Raw genomic sequence first — 18,324 nt, forward strand, 5'->3', positions numbered from 1 at the left:
TAAGCATGGTGTCAGGGACTGTTCTTACCATTATTGTTCCGCTTGAAGATAAAGAAACTGAGAAGTCAAGCAACTGAAGCTAAGTTTTATAGAGCTGTTAGTTTGCACAGAGGTTTGGTATATGTTATTTTGTTCAATATATCTTATTTAACATGTTCAATAACCATTAACTTGTTCTTACAGATGAAGATTGAAAGCTCCAAAATGACCAGTGACAGAGCTGGAAGGAGAAGATCCTCTTGACCATTTATTCAAAAGCCCATAATTCTGCACAACAGGCCAAAAGCTGAAGATGTGTAACAAGTTCTGGGAGTGATTACATATTAGGATAAAGATGATGAAGCCTGCAAGGACTGATGTTTGCAGAGCTCAGAACAATTTATTTTTATGTGTTGAGTACAGTGTGAAGATTCTGTTTTATTCCCATGTGTCTCTTCTCACCTGCTGTGGTTCAAATATAAGAGACTATAGAATTGCTAATTGATAGGAACATGACTCCAAATCTCCTCTCTTTGTGTGTGGTGGGGAGAAACCTAGAGAGAGAAAGAGACACTTCTTATCTATCTTATATCTGGGGATTGAGACATCTCTTTCTATAGTGGGCAGAGTGAAAACTAGAAGTTTCGCACCTGTGTCTAACTTGTCCCTGACATCTGACTGAAACTGAAATTCTTTGTTTCCTCCAGGGGGGCACAGAAAGGCAAGTCCTTGAACTAACTTGTTATAGTAATTAGGTCTTAAAGAAGCATTTGCAGAGAGAACATAATTTTTAATTAGACTGTAGTTGCAGATCAGCAAAAATAGCATTATTTCCTAAAGAATGTTTTATTCATACATTATTGAGAAAATGTCCATTATTTAAGAATAATTTTCAGAAAAGGTAAAATAATTATTTTTCTACAAATATATGATGAACACACATCAAAGGCTGAATTGAAATCATGAGTTAGTAAGGAAATCAGTAAGGTTGCAATAAGAAGTAGTTTCAGCGGATTCAAAAAAGATATTCCAAAACCATACATATGAAGGGGGAACCCTCAAAAAACAGAATTATCTTCCAGAGGGCAGGCCCCTTGTAGTGCGGGTTTCCCCTGCTAGGTGAGTGTTCTAGGAACCCATCTGTATCAGTGTACTAGCTGGCATTGTTGTGAGAGGCTGTGTGGCTTCAGTGAATTTATTTTTTAAGACTCTTTCAACATGTTTACCCATTTTCATGAAGGGGAATTTAGAAGAGCACCTGCCCATGTGCTGAGTGTTCAACAGTTTTTGACAAAAAAAAAGGCATGGCTCCCCTGTCCCACCCTCCCTATTCACCTAGTCCTACCTGGAACAACTTTTTTTTTGTTTGTTTCCTTGGATGAAAAAAGTCCTCAAAGAGAAACCTTTTGCTGATGTGGAAGGGCTGAAGCAAAAAACAGCAGAAGCTCTGAAGAGTATCAAAATCAATGAGTTCAGAAAGTGTTTTGAGCAGTGGTAAAAAAACAAAACAAAACCATCTTGATAGGAGTATTGCATCAAATGTAGAGCATTTTGAAGATGACTTAAGTTTAAATATAAATCTTTATAAATAAATTCCAGTTTCTTGGGGTCCCCCCACTTCATAGATAGATGTTTCTCAATTTACGAGGCGGTTATGTCCCAATAAACCCATTTTAAGTTGAAAATATCATAAGCCACCCTGGTTAGGTGGCTCAGTTGGTTGGAGAGTCATCCAGTATACCAGAAGGTTAGTTTCCTGATCAGGGCACATACCTATGTTGTGGGTTTCATCCCTGGTTGGGGTGTGTATATGAGGCAACTGATTGATGTTTCTCTCCCCCCATTTTTCTCTCACTGAATCAATAAAAAACATATCCTTGGGTGAAGATTAAAAAATATATGTATATTATGCCCTGGTCAGTGTGGCACTGTTAGTTGGGTGTCATCCTGGAGACTGAGGGTCATGTGTTTGATTCCCAGTCATGGCACATGCCTGGGTTGCAGGTTGGGTCCCCAGTCAGGGTGTACACAGGAGGCAACTGATCGGTATTTCTCTCCCTCTCTTTCTCCCTCCCTTCGTCCCTCTCTGGAACCAGTAAGAGAAAAAAAATTTACATTAAAAAATATATATCATAAGTCAAAGTGCATTTTATACACCTAACCTATAAAACATCATAGCTTAGCCTAGTCTACCTTAAACATGCTCAGAACACTTACATTAACCACAGTTGGGGGAAATTATCTAACCCAAAGTTTATTTCATAATAAAGTGTTGAATATCTCATGTAATTGATTGAATGATGTATTGAAAGTGGAAAAAACAGAATGGTTATATGGTAGGCACCATTAGGATACACAGCTGAAAGTACACTGGGCCTGAAGAATATTTGAAGCTTTGGACTGAAACAAAAAATGCTGGTAACAGAGTACAGTGTAGAGGATTGGCTGTTTACCCTTGCGATCTCATGCCTGACTGGGAGCACCACCAGAGAGCATCATACTGCATATTGTTAGCCCAGAGAAAGATCAGAATTCAAAATTTAAAGTATGGTTTCTATTGAATGCTTATCCATTTTTCACCATTGCAAAGTTGAAAAAAAATCAAAAGTCAAACCATTATATATAGGGGACTGTCTGTTAAGGGAATATGAGGTGCCAAAATGAATTTTTATGAATAGATACAATATTATAGTAATGATTTAGCCCTTCTTCCCTGTGACAAAGGAGGGGCAGGGGAGGTGAAGGTAGAAATAAGGAGTAGCAGAATGGGATGGCCAAAGAAGGAAGTCAAGAAGCCAAGTTAGAGCTGGTGGAAACCAGCCTGGGACGTAAAACTCCATAGGCTAACTTAAGAGAGTGACTGCTGTCAAATGTGATGTTGTTTAGAGGAAATCACCAGAATAAAAAAAAATTAGAGGTCTGGATTCCAGATCTGGCTCTGATACTAACTGTAGGGCACCAACAAGTTGTTTTTATGTATTATAGTTAGCTTCTTCATTTGTAAAATGGTTATTCTAATGACTGCCTTTTTGTACCGTTCATAAACTAATAAATTCACATTAAGAAATTGATTTTGATGATCAAATAAAGTAATAAACATTAATCAATCAAAGAATTTGTGAACTGAAGCATTTATGTTTTATAGGAGGAGATTCTTAAAAGTATATTTTTTTATTATTCTATTACAGTTGTCCCATTTTCTTTTTCTCCATAAGAGGAGATTTTGAATGTACAAATCATTAAGAAGTGCATGCTCATCCTAAAATTCATTCAATTCAACAAATATTTATTGAGCAGTTACTCAAAGGTTGAAGCATATTCTGTGCCTTGTCAATTTGGAGTTGAGTAAAACAATGTCCTTTGTCCCTAGAAGATGACAGTTAAGTGAGGGAGACGATCAAGTAATTTCAGTACAGCATGATGAGTGGTAATGCTTGAAGAATAAACAAAATAACATGGAAGCATAGAGAAGGTGGCAATTTCAATAAGACTCAGGCTTAGAATACATGTTCCAGGATATCCTGTGCATGCTAATAATTATGCTTTGCAATTGTATAACATTATAAGTATATTAGGTCCTAATGTTATTTCATCATACATCTTAAGTAAGCTATCTCTTTGACATATCATTACTGGAGCTAAAGGAAAGAAAGAATAAATACTCAGTATTTTTTCCCTTGATTCTGTCAGAGAACATTGTTCCATATCAATTGCTCTGTCACATTTTCTCCTCATATTTCTTTCTCCACCTTATCTACATTCTTTTCTCCTTATATTCCCCCATATTCCTTTCTCCTTGGGCATTTCAGCTCCAGAATCTTTGCGCTAGGCATTTCCTTGACTGTTCCAGTGGCACATAAAATATTTTCATCCCTGCAAGGAATCACAGTTCAGTTCAGCAGACTGTCAAGGACCTCAGATTTAAAAAAAAAATGAATCACGTTTTAAATTGAATTACAAACTGCAGGGTACAGATAAAGAATGCTTTGTGTTGAATTTTCTCAAATTGAACATGCCTATTAACCCAGATGAAAAACTTGAATGTTATCCATACCTCAGAAGCTCTGCTATGCTCCCTTCTAGCCACTGTCTCCTCTTATTGTCACTACATCAATCTAATACATAGGAGTATACACAAGCTGCCTTACAGCTTCTCTTTACCGTCATCCTTGTATTTTCTTTTGTATTAACCTTATATGTGCCCCAACCTTATAATATTTAGCTAAGAATTTAAAGGTATTTTAAAAGTGAGCTTTAAGTTTTGGGTGTTTCTGACTATTGTAAGAGAATATTTTTTAAAACTTCCTAGCTAATAGAGTAAAAAATGAGATAGGAAAAAAATTAACAAAAGATTTGCAAGATCTCTACACCAAAAACTAAAAACACATTGATGAGAGAAATTGAGAAAGACTTAAATGGCTTAGATAGCTTAGACAGAGAAATATATCATGGGTTGTAAGGTTCAATATTAGTACAATGTCAGTTGTGCCCAATCAAGATCCCAAAAGACTTTTGTATACACAATGACGAGTTTATTTAAAAATTTATGTGGAAATACAAAGGACTGAGAATAGCCACACACAAAAAAACAAAGTTGGAGTATTCATACTACCTGATTTCAAGACCCACTATAAAGCTACAGTAATTAAGACAATGCAGTATTAGTATAATGATATGTAAATAGATCTATACAAAATAGATTCCAGAAATGGATCCATACATATATTGTAAATTGTTTTTGACAAAAGTGCCAAGATAATTCAGTGGGGGAAAGGAAAGTCTGTTCAACAACTAGTATCAGAAAAATTTGATAAACTGTTACATGGAAAAAAAGTAAATCCTGACCCTCATCTCACATCACACACACACAAATGATTTGAGATGGATTATAGATTTAACATGAAAACTAAAATTGTGAAACTTAAAATATATGAAAATGGCTTCATAACTTTGGATTAGGTAGAAATTTTTAAGAAACAGGATGAGTCATAAAAGAAAAAGTGACAAATTGTACTTAATTAAAGTTATAAACTTATTCATGGAAGTTATCAATAAAATGAAAAAGTGAGCCACAGACTAGGAAAAAAATAGCAACACATTTATCTGATGAATTTATATCATGAGTATCTAAAAATCTTCAACAAACCAATAATTAAAAGATAAACAACCCAATACTTCAAGTTTCTAAAAGTGTAAATTGACACTTCACAAAAAAGAATATACAAGTGGCCAAGAAGCACATAAAAAGCATTCAACATTAGACATCAGTAAAATGCACATTAACACCACAATGAGATTCATTTCAAACATTCTCGAATAACTAAACATCAAAAACATTGAAGACACCAAATTTTGGCGGTATGTGAAGCAACCAGAACTGTTGTACCTTGTTAGTGGAAGTGTAAAATCGTTAACACCACTGTGGAGAACTGTTAGACAGTTTCTTATAATGTTAAATGTGTATTTACCCTATTATCTAACAATTCCACTCCTACATATTTGACTAAAAGCAATGAAGAGGTGTGTCCAGCAAAAGACCTTTTACAATAATGTTCATAGCAGCTTTATTAGTAATATCCCCTGAACTGAAGCAACCCAAATGTCCATATAGGTGAATAGATAAATCATAGTGCATCCATACAATGGCATACTAATCAGTAATGCATAAAAAAGAATGTCCTACTGAGACATACAACAATGCAAATGAATCTCAAAATATTAAATTGAGCAAAATAACCCAGGCACAAGAAAAGCATCTATATGAGTCCTCTGATTGGGACAGTTTATCTGTGGAGATAGAAATCAGAATAGTGGTTGCTTATTGGGGGTTGAGATAGGCTTAGATAGAAGCTTAAAGAAAATTTCTGGGGTAATGGAATTATTCTACATCTTGATTGGGATATTGGTTACTCAGAAGCATATATTTGTCAAAGTCATTGAATGTAAGATCACTGTATGTAAATTTTACATGCAGCTCACTATGGAAATTTTACCTCAATTAAGATAATTAATAGAAACTATATTTTAACAGATGTTCAAAATATGTGTGAGACTAGTCCTAGACTTAAATGGTATTTGTAACTCTTCCATGAACTCTCTCCGTGTAGACTTTTTTAAATTTTATTTTTTTAACTATGTACTGTATTCACGAGGTTTAAAAAAATTCAAACAAACCCTGGGCAGAAAAAAAAGAAACAATAAAAGTTCTTATTTCTGTCCTTGTTTCTAATCCTCCCAGTTTTCCTACCTTGAAGACAACTACGATTGTCAGTTTCTTAGGAATTCTTCCTCAGACTCTTTATGCAAAAACAAATGCCCTAAATTTTCATTTGCAGTGATAGAGTTCAAGAAAACATGGCATTTTAACATGAAATAGTCTGTTCATAGTTATGTAGCATTAGAACTTTGATTAGAAATTATTGCTTTAGAAATGTTAACATTAGAACTGGAGGTTCTATTGGACCAGTTCTTCACCCAATCTGAGGCTCTCATGACTTTTCAGAGTGCGGTTTCCACCGGATTTTCACAGGCTCTGAGTCTTCCTTGGGTAGTCAGGTTAGAAATGCTCTTTTTGGCGAGCACTCTTGCTATATCCAACTGCTGAAGCCATCGTTTCTCTTTAAAAGCACTGTAAGAAACCAAGACATTTTTGATTTGTTTTTCACTAATGAAGTTCAAGGATTTATTTCATTTTTAAAAATTTTTATTGGATTTATTGGGTTGATATTAGTTAACAAAATTATATAGGTTTTAGGTATACAGTTCTACAGTACATCACCTATATTGTATTGTGTGTTCACCACCCAAAGTCAAGTCTCTCTCCATCACCATTTATCTCCTCTTTACCCTCCCCTACGTTCCCCTACCTCCCTTTCCCTCTGGTACTCACCATACAATTGTCTGTCTATGAGGTTCTTTTTCTTTGCTTAATCCTTTCGCCTTATTCACCCAGCCCCCCTACTCTCTGAGAGCTCTCAGTCTGTTCTCTATATCTGAGTCTGTTTCTATTTTGTTTGTTGGTTTATTTTGTTCATTAGATTCCACATACAAGTGAGATTGTATGGTACTTGTCTTCCTCTGACTGGCTTATTTCACTTTGCTTATTTCCTTATTTTTTATGACTGAGTAGTATTCTATTGTGTATATATACCATAGTTTTTTTAATCCCCTCACCTATTAATGGTCACTTGGGCTGTTTCCAAATATTGGCTATTTTAAATAATACTGTAATAAATATAGAGGTGCATATATTCTTTCAAATTATTGTCTCAGGTTTCTTTGGATAGATTCCCAGAAGTGGATTCAGTGGGTCATAAGGCAGTTCTATTTTTACTTATTTTTTATTGCAGTTTTTTAATTACCATTTATTCCCCTTATACTCTCTTCCTCCTCCACCGACCCCTTCCCACCTGAAATCACCAAACTGGTAACCGTGTTCATGAGTCCTTTTTCTTTCTTGCTCAATCCCTCCACCCCAACCACCACGCCCCCAGAGCTGTCAGCCTGCTCTCTGTCTATGAGTCTGTCTCTATTTTGCTTGTTGGTTCAGTTTGCTCATTAGATTCCAAATATGAGTAAAATTATATGGTATTTGTTTCTCTGACTGGTTTATTTCACTTAGCATAGTGTTCTCCAGGTCCATCCGTGCTGTTGCAAAGGGTAAAGTTTTCTTCTTTTTTATGGTCAAATAGCATTCCATTGTAAATGTACCACAGTTGTTTTATCCACTCATCTACTGATGGAAACTTGGACTACTTCCAGATCTTGGTTATTGTAAATAATGCTGCAATGAGGTGTTGGGAAATGCCCTGTCTGGTTTCAGGGACTGTAGCCTCGCCAATAGGCAGGAGAACCCCAAGGCTGGAAATAATCCTTGGGAATCCTTGGAGGCCTTGGGAAAACAGGCCACTGAGGAGACAAAACCTGTCCCCCTGGCAGGCCTGCAGTCCCTGCCTCCCTCACAGCACCCTGCTTGGCCCTGTGATGGTTGGTTAGTCAGAGACAGATAAGTTCTCTCAAGAGGAGGGACAACCTAAGCCAGACATCAGCCGGTATGGGCAGTGGGATGAGGTCTTGGGGGCACACGGATAAAGGGCAAAAAAGCCTGCGCCTCTCGGCTCAGCTTGGCCAGGGTCAGAGTCCTTATTCTCTCTGAAAGAAGTCTCCTTATCTCTTGGTGGCTCTGCCCCGCCCACCTAGCTCAGGCTTGAAACAATACTAAAGACAGGTACAACCCTAAACTGGATAGGGCAGTTCCAGGGACAACTGGAGACAATCAGGCCTAGAAGTAAGTGCCTCTAAGCATGCTTTGTTCTTCCCTCAAAAGTGATGATAACCGTCTCACATTGGGAAGGAGATTTACATTATTCATAGACCCTGACCTGAGGGAGATCTCTTGTGTTCCTCCAATTGTTATCCATGATCTCTGTTTTCTGTATGCATAGCCTTTTGACATTGATTGGTAAGCTTTGCTGTATACACCCATGCACATGGTTTTCAATAAAAGCCTTTGGACCTGGGGGTTCAAGGCCTTCTCTCCCCTAGAGGGAAGAGCCCTGTCCCCTCTCCTGGCAAACAGAGAAGTGTTAGCAAGACTCGTGTTTATTCCCCCCATCAGTGACAACCCCGGGAGGGATTCTACAGGATTCAGAGCCCAGCTCCCTCCTCAGCTGGCTCCAGACTGTAACCCTAAGATCCAGGAGTGCCCATGCCCCTGGATCTGGGGCTCCCCTGCGATACGTCACTCCCCACAACAGATGTCACCTGAACAGGGACCCCCAGATACCTGGATCAGACAGCGGCTTCTAGCCACTGTCACAGACCACACACCTACTGGACGGGAGTTTCAGCGTGCCATTCATCCCCAACGCTTGGTGGTCAGGCTGCGGGGTATTTCTTGTAGGGCCATCTTTTGCACCCATTCAGTAGAGCCATCAGGTCCATTTCGATTTTCTGTCCTTTTTTCCCCTCCCTTAGATAACATATGACAGTTCAATTTGAATCCAAAAATTCCTTGCGGTCTTGATTTCTCTCCCTTGAGAGTCTTTGCCACATGATTGCGGGCACAGGTCAAACACGTAAACACCGATAGGGCACTGCCACTAAAAGTCTCCCATGAAAGGATAAGCTGGACATGGACCAGGACAGAACACTAGGTTTCCTGCAGCTGGAAGCCAAAATCCACCGAACAAGAGGAACACTGTAATAGCATTCACAGTCCCATCCCTGTAGCACATTCCCACCTAGGTTTAAGTTTTCCAGACAAGACAGCAAGAATCTAGCTTGGAGCAAAAATTCAGTTTTTTCCAGACCTTTTCTCTCCTTGTCTTCTGCTTTTCAAAGGTAAAGTAAAGGGGTGGTAACCAGGGAGTGACACGCTTGGAAGCCTTTTCACACAAGCAGCATTTTCTCAATCCGTAGCAATTTAGTCAGAACAGGTCTATAGCATAAAAAACGGAGTGGAGATGAGAGAAGGCTGGAGCTGGTAAAGGAGAACAAAAGGCTTCCCAGCCACGACAATGGGCTCAGGTCTCTCTAAGGAGCAGCAGGAATATTTCAGACTGCTCCAATACCTTCTAAAAGCTGCAAGTTGTTTGCAAACAGGGAAAGAATACTGTTCACGGTTCCCTGACAAGGAATCAGTAAATATTAAGGAATGGAAAAACCAGACAAATTAAATTGGTTTTGGAAAAACAGGATTAAGTTTGGCCATCATAATCTTCTTACTTGGAGCTTGATAACAACTGCTTTGGCTCCTTGGCATTTTAAAGCAACCACAGCAGGGGACTCGTCAGAAATCAACTGCTTCTAGCCCTGAATGAAAATGTTGGTTTCTCCAGGTTTTTTCTCCTAACTATGCCATTTCTTTACTCAGATTTATAAGTTTCATTTCATAAGTTTCCCACTCTTCATTTCATAATATACTTCTTAGGTAAAGGTTAAGTAATAATAATAAAAAATAATAAGTATATAAATATATATTAATATATATTTACATATATGTGTATTTATATGTGCATATATTTTACACATGATGTATGTGTGGAATATATAAATATAAAAATAAATATACAGGTAACTATAATACAATTTATAATAAATAATAAATAGATAAAATTTAATTATTTGGGTTTTATAAATCTAACTAAATAAATAATAAATTTAATAATAAATATAATTTAATTATTTAGATTTTGTGAATCTGAATAAGTAAATAAAGCAACTGAAACTTTTGTTACAGTTAACCTACGAGAACACAAATAATCATAAAGCTGTTCTCAATTCCATCAAGCTAACAACCATTTAATAACAAGTCAACTCATTAAAGCCTGCCAGCATATAGGCAAGGAACAAATCATGCCTCACTATTAAAAGCTATTATAAGAGTAAAAATTAAGTGTTTTGGCTGTGGTCATTAAGGAAGGAATTAAGGAAATGAAGGATTGTAAGGAAGGATTGTGAAGGAATAAAAGAAAAAATTAAACGTGCCATATCCATGTGTGGCATGAGAAGGAAGGACATTTAAAAGTAGAAAAGTGAATAAATGAAAAGTAAGTGTAAAAGTCTTTTAAATATCATACCCTTTTAGACCTGGAAGCTACTAAATCCTGAGAACAATAGGGTAATTAATTTGCTAATCCTAATGTCAGGGTGCCTGCCTCTCCTAGACAGCAGGGAAAAAAAAAGGAAAAAAGGGACACTTTTAAACTCAGGTGGTTTTTCAGCTGTGCCTGAGGCCTGAGGCCTGTGCTAGCAACCTCAGCCTACTTACAGGACCGATACTGGTCCAGGTTACACTGCAAAGTCAATTCAAAAATTTTTACAAAAATGGGAAATTCAGCAGAAAACAGGGATTCTTTATAATCCTGTCAGTCAAGCCATTGTGGAAGAAGCTCATCAGACCTTTAAGACTCTCCTAACAAACAAAAAAAGGAGGAGTCAGGAGTCCTCCCCAAAAAATTTATTAAAACCTTATTAAGAATGTGATAATGATAACCATATATACCTATAATTTTTTAATTGTGATGATTCACTTGATAGTCAAATAGAGAGACATTTCCACCAGAGTAAGCCCAAGGAAGGGCCTGTCCCTTGGTATTATATAGGGACCCCCTAGGAAATGGAAACCGAAGGGACCGATAGAATTACTAACCTGGAGGGGATCGTGTTTAAGTCCCAACAGGACCATTGTGTGCAGCCAGTCTGAATGAACTAAATGGAAACACATCTAATCAACCGTGATATGGCTGGGAGAATGCCAGGATGCTATTGTCACCTGCCAGCAGCTCGCCTGTGATCCCTGCTTCTCCAAGCTATGCGTCACCCCACTGCAATAGAATTCCAGTCAACACTCGGGCGGAAGTGCAACACCGCCGTAGAGTGGCCTTCTCATCCAATTTGAAACGCCAAACTCCAGGACATTAAGAGACTTACTGAGCAGGAAGTTTTCCAAACTCTTCATAATAATTTGCAATGGTTCAATATTAAGACTTGGTTTGAGAGTCTGACTCTCCGTTTATGGGTCATGGGTGCTGCAGGATGTTTATTGATCATTACTGACCTCTGTGCTTTGTGATCATTTGCAAACTATTTCATAGATAAAGCGAGGGAAAACCAAGTAGCTGGTTTTGTCAGACTCACCTCAGTGTCCACTCTAACAAACCAAAAAGGGGGAGATGTTGGGCAATGCCCTGTCTGGTTTCAGGGACTGTAGCCCCACGAGAGGGCCCCAACTCTGGAGCAGTCAAGGAGGCTTTGGAAAAACAGGCCCTAGAGGAGACAAAACCTGTCCTCCTGCTAGGTGTGCAGCCCCTGCCTCCCTCACAGCATCCTGCTTGGCCCTGTGAGGGTCGGTTGTTGATGATGGGCAAGTTCTCTCACGAGGAGAGACGACCTAAGGTAGACATTGGCCAGTATGGGCAGCAGGACAAGGTCTTGGGGTTGGCCCTGTGAAGGTCGGTTGTTGATGATGGGCAAGTTCTCTCACGAGGAGAGACGACCTAAGGTAGACATTGGCCAGTATGGGCAGCAGGACAAGGTCTTGGGGTTGGCCCTGTGAAGGTCGGTTGTTGATGATGGGTAAGTTCTCTCATGAGGAGAGACGACCTAAGACAGACATCGGCCCGTATGGGCAGTGGGACAAGGTCTTGGGGGCACATGGATAAAAGGCAAAAAGGCCTGCACCCCTCGGCTCAGCTTGGCCATGGCCGGAGTCCCCATTCTATCTGAAAGAAGTCTCCTTATCTCTTGGTGACTCTGTCCCGCCCCCCTGGTTCTGGCTTGAAACAATTATAAAGGCAGGTACAGCCCTAAACCAGATCGGGCAGTTCCCGGGAACAATCAGCCCTAGAAGTAAGTTCCTCTAAGCATGCTTTGTTCTTCCCTCAAAAGGGATGATAACTGGCTCATACTGGGCAGGCGATTTACATTATTCATAGACCCTGACCCGAGGGAGATCTCTTGTGTTCCTCCAATTGTTATCCATGATTTCTGTCTGTTTTCTTTAAGCATAGCCTTTTAACATTGATTGATGAGCTTTGCTGTATACACCCATGCACATGGTTCTCAATAAAAGCCTTTGGACCTGGGGGTTCGAGACCTTCTCTCCCCTAGGGGGAAGAGCCCTGTCCCCTCTCCTGGCAAACAGAGAAGTGTTTGCCACAACCTGTGTTTATTCCCCCCATCCATGACTACCCCGGGACAGGCTCTGCAGGATTCAGAGCCCCGCTCCCTTCTCAGCTGGCTCTGGGAAGTAACCCTCAGATTGAGGAACGCCCACATCCCACACTCCCCGCAACATGTTGCCCCCAACAACAATGAAGATAGAGGTGCTTATATTCTTTAGAATTAATGTTTCTGGTTTCTTCAGATAAATTCTGAGAAGTGATATTGCTGGGTCATAAGGCAGTTCCATTTTTAATTTTTCGAAGTTAACTCCATACTGCTTTCCATGGTGGCTGCACCAGTCTCCATTCCCACCACAAGTGCGCAATGATTCCCTTTTCTTCACATCCTTTTCTCCAACACTTTTTTTTATTTTAAAAATATGTTTATTGACTTTAGAGGGAGAGGAAGGGTGAGGGAGTGAAAGAGAGAGAGAGAAGCATCAATGCGAGAGAGAAACTTTGCTTGGTTGCCTCCCATGTGCGCCCAAACTGGGCATCAAACCCACAACCTAGGAGCGAGAATTGAACCACCAACATAGGGTGTATGGGATAATGCTGCAACCAACTAAGCCACACTGGCCAGGTCACTAACATTTGTTTTTTTGTTGATTTATTGACAATAGCCATTCTGACAGGTATGAGGTGATATCTCATTGTGGTCTTAATTTGAATCTCTCTAATGATTAGTGACATTGAGCATTTTTTCATATGTCTATTAACTGTCTGTATGTCCTCTTTGGAGAGGTGTCTCTTCAGGTCCTTTGCCCATTTTTAAATTGGATTATTTGGGGTTTTGGTGTTGAGCTTTATCAGTCCTTCATACATTTTGTATATTAACCCCTTATCAGATATATCTTTGGCAAACAGCTTCTCCCATTCAGTGGGTCATCTCTTCGTTTTGTTGATGGTTTCCTTTGCTGTGCAAAAAAACTTTATAGTTTGATGTAGTCCCAATTTTTTTTTCTTTTGTTTCCTTTGCCAAGGAGATATATCAGGCAAAATATTGCTGGAAATTGAACAGGAAATGTCCAAGAGTGTATTGCTTATGTTTCCTACTAGGATTTTTATGGTTTTGAGTCTACCATTTTAGTCTTTAATTAAAATCCATTTTTAGTTTATTCTTGTGTATGGAGTAAGAAGGTGGTATAGTTTTTATTTTTCTGCACATATTTGTCCAAATTTCCCAATACCATTTCTTGAATAGACTGTCTTTATCCCATTGTGTTTCTGCCTCCTTTGTCAAATATTTTTTGTATATTTTATTGATTATGTTATTACAGTTGTCCCAATTTTGCCCCTTTTGTACCCCCTCTACCTGGTACTCCCCTTTCCTCCAGCAATTCCCCTCCCCCTTAGTCATGTCCATGGGCTATGCATTTAAGTTCTTTGGCTTCTCCATTTCTTATGCTATTCTTAACATCACCCTGTCTATTTTGCACCTACCAACTATACTTTTTAATTCTTTCACCTTTATCCCCATTCTCCCCACTTCTCCCTTCCAGCTGATAACTTTCCAAGTGATCTCTATACCTTCTGTTCTTGTTCTAGTTGTTTAGTTTGGTGGGGTTTTTTTTTGTTTTAGAGTCAGTTATTGATAGTTGTGAATTTGTTGCCTTTTTAATGTTCATAGTTTTGATCTTTTTCTTAAATAGGTCCCTTTAACATTTCATATAGTAAGGGATTGGTGATGATGAACTCCTTCAGCTTTATCTTGTCTAGGAAGCACTTTATCTGTCCTTCCATTCCAGATGATAGCTCTGCTGGATAAAGTACTCCAGGTTGCAGGTCCTTGCCTATCATCACTTTGAATACCTCTTGCCAGTCCCTTCTTGTCTGCAAAATTTCTTTTGAGAAATCAGCTGATATCTTATGGGTACTCCTTTGCAATTAACTTTCTTCTGTTCTCGTGCTGCTTTTAAGATTCTTTCTTTATCTTTAACCTTTGGCATTTTAATTATGATGTGTCGTGGTATAGTCCTCTTTGGGTCCAACTTTTGGGACTTTCTTTGCTTCCTGAGCCTGTATGTCTATTTCCTTCACCAAATTAGGGAACTTTTCTTTCATTATTTTTTCAAATAAGTTTTCAATTTCTTACCCTTCCTCTTCTCCTTCTGGCATCTCTATGATTCGGATGTTGGCACATTTGGAGATGTCCCAGGGTCTTCTTATCCTCGGGTTGTTTTGTTTTTTTTTTTTTTTTTTGAATTCTTGTTTCTTTTTCCTGTTCTGGTCGAATGTTTATTTCTTCCTTATGTTCCAAATTGTTGATTTATGCCTGGCTTCCTTCCCTTAATTATTGGTTCCCTGTAGATTTTTCTTTATTTCGCTTAGTGTCACCTTCATTTCTTCCTTTGTATTGTTGCCGTACTCAGTGAGTTCTTTGAGCATCCTGATCAAAGCCTCAGTGTTCAAAAACCAGTGTTCAAAAACCAGTGTTTTGAACTCTGAATCTGATAGGTTGGCTATCTCCATTTCATTTAGTTCCTTTTCTGGGGTTTTGTTCTGTTCTTTCACTTGGTCCATATTTCTTTGGTCTCCTCAATTTGTCAGCCTCCCTGTGTTTGTTTCTCTGTATTAGGTAGAGCTGCTTTTATTGCCTGTAAAAGGCACCTGTAAATGGCTGTGGGGTGGAGCCTTAAGTAATTGCCAGGGTGGGGCAACCAGCTTCACCACTTTGTGGCCCTGTGTGGGAAGGAGGCCTTGGAGATGGGGTTGTGCCACTGCCTGGCTTCTGGGGGTTTGCCTGGCACTTGCCTGTTTCCAGTCACTTCACCCACTCTCTGTATGTGACTGGCACCCTTTCAGCTGTTGCCCTGGTGCTGAATCCCAAAATGGGTGGGTTTGCACACATTTTAAGACTATGTGGGCCCCTTAAGTGAGGTTTCCTGAAAATCTGGCAGTTTCTTCTACTGCCTCAACCCCACTGGTTTTTACAGCCAGAAGTTTTGGGGCTTTATCTTTCCAGTGCTGGAACCCTGGGCTATGCAGTGTGACCTGGAGCTGCAGTCACTTGCTCCCAAGGCATTCCTCCTGATTTTTATCCACCACACATGAATGTGAGACCATGTGTGAATGTGGGACCTCCCATGCCTGTTCCACTCCCACTATATTTTTAAAAAAATAAAAAATGTTTATTGATTTTAGAGAGAGAAGAAGGGAGGGAGAATGGGAGATAGAGAGAGAGGAACATCAATCAGTTGCTTCCCATATGTGCCCCAACCAGGCATCGAACCCACAATATGGAGTCAAAACCCCAACCTGTTGGTGTACAGGATGACATTTGAACCATCTGGGCCACACACTATCGGGGCTTGTCAAATATTAATTGACCATAAAGACATGGGTTATTTCTGGCGTCTCCATTCTCTTACATCGATCTATATGTCTGTCTTTATGCCAGTACCATGCTGTTTTGATTACTATGGTCTTATAGTGTAGTTTGATATCAGGTAGCACGATTCCTTCAACTTTGTTCTTCTTTTTCAAGATTTCTATGGCTATTTGGGGTCTCTTATGGTTCCTTACATATTTTTGGAACATTTGTTCTAGTTCTGTGAAATATACCATTGGTATCCTGATAGGAATTGCGTTGAATCTATAGATGTGAATTCTTACTATCCATGAACACGGTATGTGCTCCTGTTTATTTGTTTCTTCTTCAATTTCTTTCTTCAGTGTGTTATAGTTTTTCGAGTACAGGTCTTTTACATCCGTGGTTAGATTTATTCCTAAGTATTTTATTTTCCTTATGCAATTATAAATGGAATTGTTTTTCTTAGTTTCCCTTTCTGATAATTTATTATTGGTGTATAAAAATGCAACTGATTTCTCAATATTTATTTTGTATCCTGCTACTGTTCTGAATTCATGTATCAGTTCTAGGAGGTTTTCAGTGGAATCTTTAGGGTTCTCTATATACAGTGTCATGGCATTTGCAAATAATGACAGTTTTACTTTCTTCTTTTCAATTATATGCATTTTATTTCTTCATCTTGTCTGATTACTGTGGCTAAGAATTCCAGTACTATGTTGAATAAGAGTGGTGAAAGCTGACATCCCTGTCCTGTTCCTGATCTTAGGGAAAAACGCTTTTAGTTGTTGCCTGTTGAATATGATGGCTGTCAGTTTGTCATATATGGTCTTTATTACATTGAGATATGTTCCCTCTATTCTTATTTGCTGTGAGTTTTTATCAAAAATGTGTGCTGAATTTTAACGAATCCTTCCTCTGCATCTATTAATAAGATCATGTGATTTTTATTCTTCATTTTATGTGGTGTATCACATGTATTGATTTGCAGATATTATACCAACCTTGTATCCCCAGAATAAATCCCACTTGATCATGGTGTAAGGATATTTTTAATGTATTGCTACATCCTGTTTGCTGATATTTTGTTGAGGATTTTAGCATCTATGTTTATCGGGGATATTGACTTATAATTTTCCTTCTTTGTAGTGTCTTTATCTGGTTTTGGAATTAGGATAATATTGGCCTCATAAAATGAGCTTGACAGTCTTCTCTCCTCTTGGATTTTTGGGAATAGTTTGAGAAGGGGATGTGTTAGTTCTTCTCAGAATGTTTAGTAAAATTCACCTGTGAAGCCATCCAGGCCAGGGCTTTTGTCTGTTGGGAGTTTTTTTAATTAGTGCTTCAGCTTCATTAGTTGTAATCTGTCTGTTCAGATTTTCTGATTCTTTCTGATTCTATTTTGAAAGATTATGTGTTTCTAGGAATTTATCCATTCATTCAGGTTGTCCAATTTTTGGCACATAGTGTTAGTAATATTTTCTTATAATCTTTTGTATTTATTTGGTGTCAGTTGTTAGTTCTCCTTTTTTAATTTTTATTTTATTTATTTGGGTCCTCTCTTTTTTCTTCTTGATAAGTCTGGTTAATGGTTTGTCAGTCTTTTTTTTTTTTTAATCCTAACCCAAATATGTTTTTATTTTTTAATACAAATTTTAATTTTTAGTAAAAAAATAAAAAATGTTTTTATTGTTTATGCTATTGCAGTTGCCCCCATTTTGCCCCCTTTGGGCCCCCCCCCCAGCCTCCCCTTCCCACAGTCAGTCCCCACACCATTGTCATGTCAATGGGTGATGCATATATGTTGTTTCTCTAATCCTTTCACCTTCTTTTACCCAGTCTCAACTTCCCCCCTCCCCTCTCACAGCTGCCAGTCTGTTTCTTGTTTCTTTGTCTCTGATTCTATTTTACTTGTTAATGTTGTCCCTTAGATTCTAGTTATAAGTGAGATCATATGGTATTTGTCTTTCTTTGACTGGCTTATTTCACTTAGAATAATAGACTCCAGTTCCATCCATGCTGTCACAAAAGATAAGAATTCCTTCTTTTTACTGCTGCATAGTATTCCATTGTGTAAATGTACTACAGCTTTTAAAAATATGTAATACTTCATGAACTTGTGTATCATCCTTGCACAGGGACCATGCTAATCTTCTCTGTATCATTCCAATTTTTGTGTATGTGCTGCTGAAGTGAGCATCCAGTGATATGTTTTTATTGATTTTAGAGAGAGAGGAAAAGGGGAAGGGAGGGAGGAAAGCAGGAGAGAGAGAGAAAAGCATCGATGTGAGAAAGCAGCAGTGATTTGTTGCCCTCCTTATGCGCCCTGACTGGGAATTGAACCCACAACACAGGCATGTGCCCTGACCT

The 18,324-nt window shown here is 38.6% G+C and overlaps 1 protein-coding gene and 1 non-coding gene across 2 annotated transcripts in view; both read right to left on the reverse strand.

The window, feature by feature from the left end:
* Window positions 1-6,477: 6,477 nt before the first annotated feature.
* The window catches only part of ANKUB1 (ankyrin repeat and ubiquitin domain containing 1), a 44,160-nt gene continuing 32,313 nt past the window's right edge, over window positions 6,478-18,324 (reverse strand). Inside the window, exon 6 of the mRNA XM_054585286.1 lies at window positions 6,478-6,607. Coding sequence (XP_054441261.1) covers window positions 6,478-6,607 — 130 coding nt within the window. The remainder of the gene's footprint in view (window positions 6,608-18,324) is intronic.
* On the reverse strand, window positions 18,048-18,154 carry LOC129080044 (U6 spliceosomal RNA). The gene has a single exon (XR_008530132.1). It is a non-coding gene; the product is annotated as a U6 spliceosomal RNA (small nuclear RNA).

The sequence above is a fragment of the Pteronotus mesoamericanus genome, unplaced genomic scaffold (assembly GCF_021234165.1).
Source record: "Pteronotus mesoamericanus isolate MK-2021 breed Mesoamerican mustached bat unplaced genomic scaffold, CSHL_Meso_final contig_82, whole genome shotgun sequence".
Lineage (NCBI taxonomy): Eukaryota > Metazoa > Chordata > Mammalia > Chiroptera > Mormoopidae > Pteronotus > Pteronotus mesoamericanus.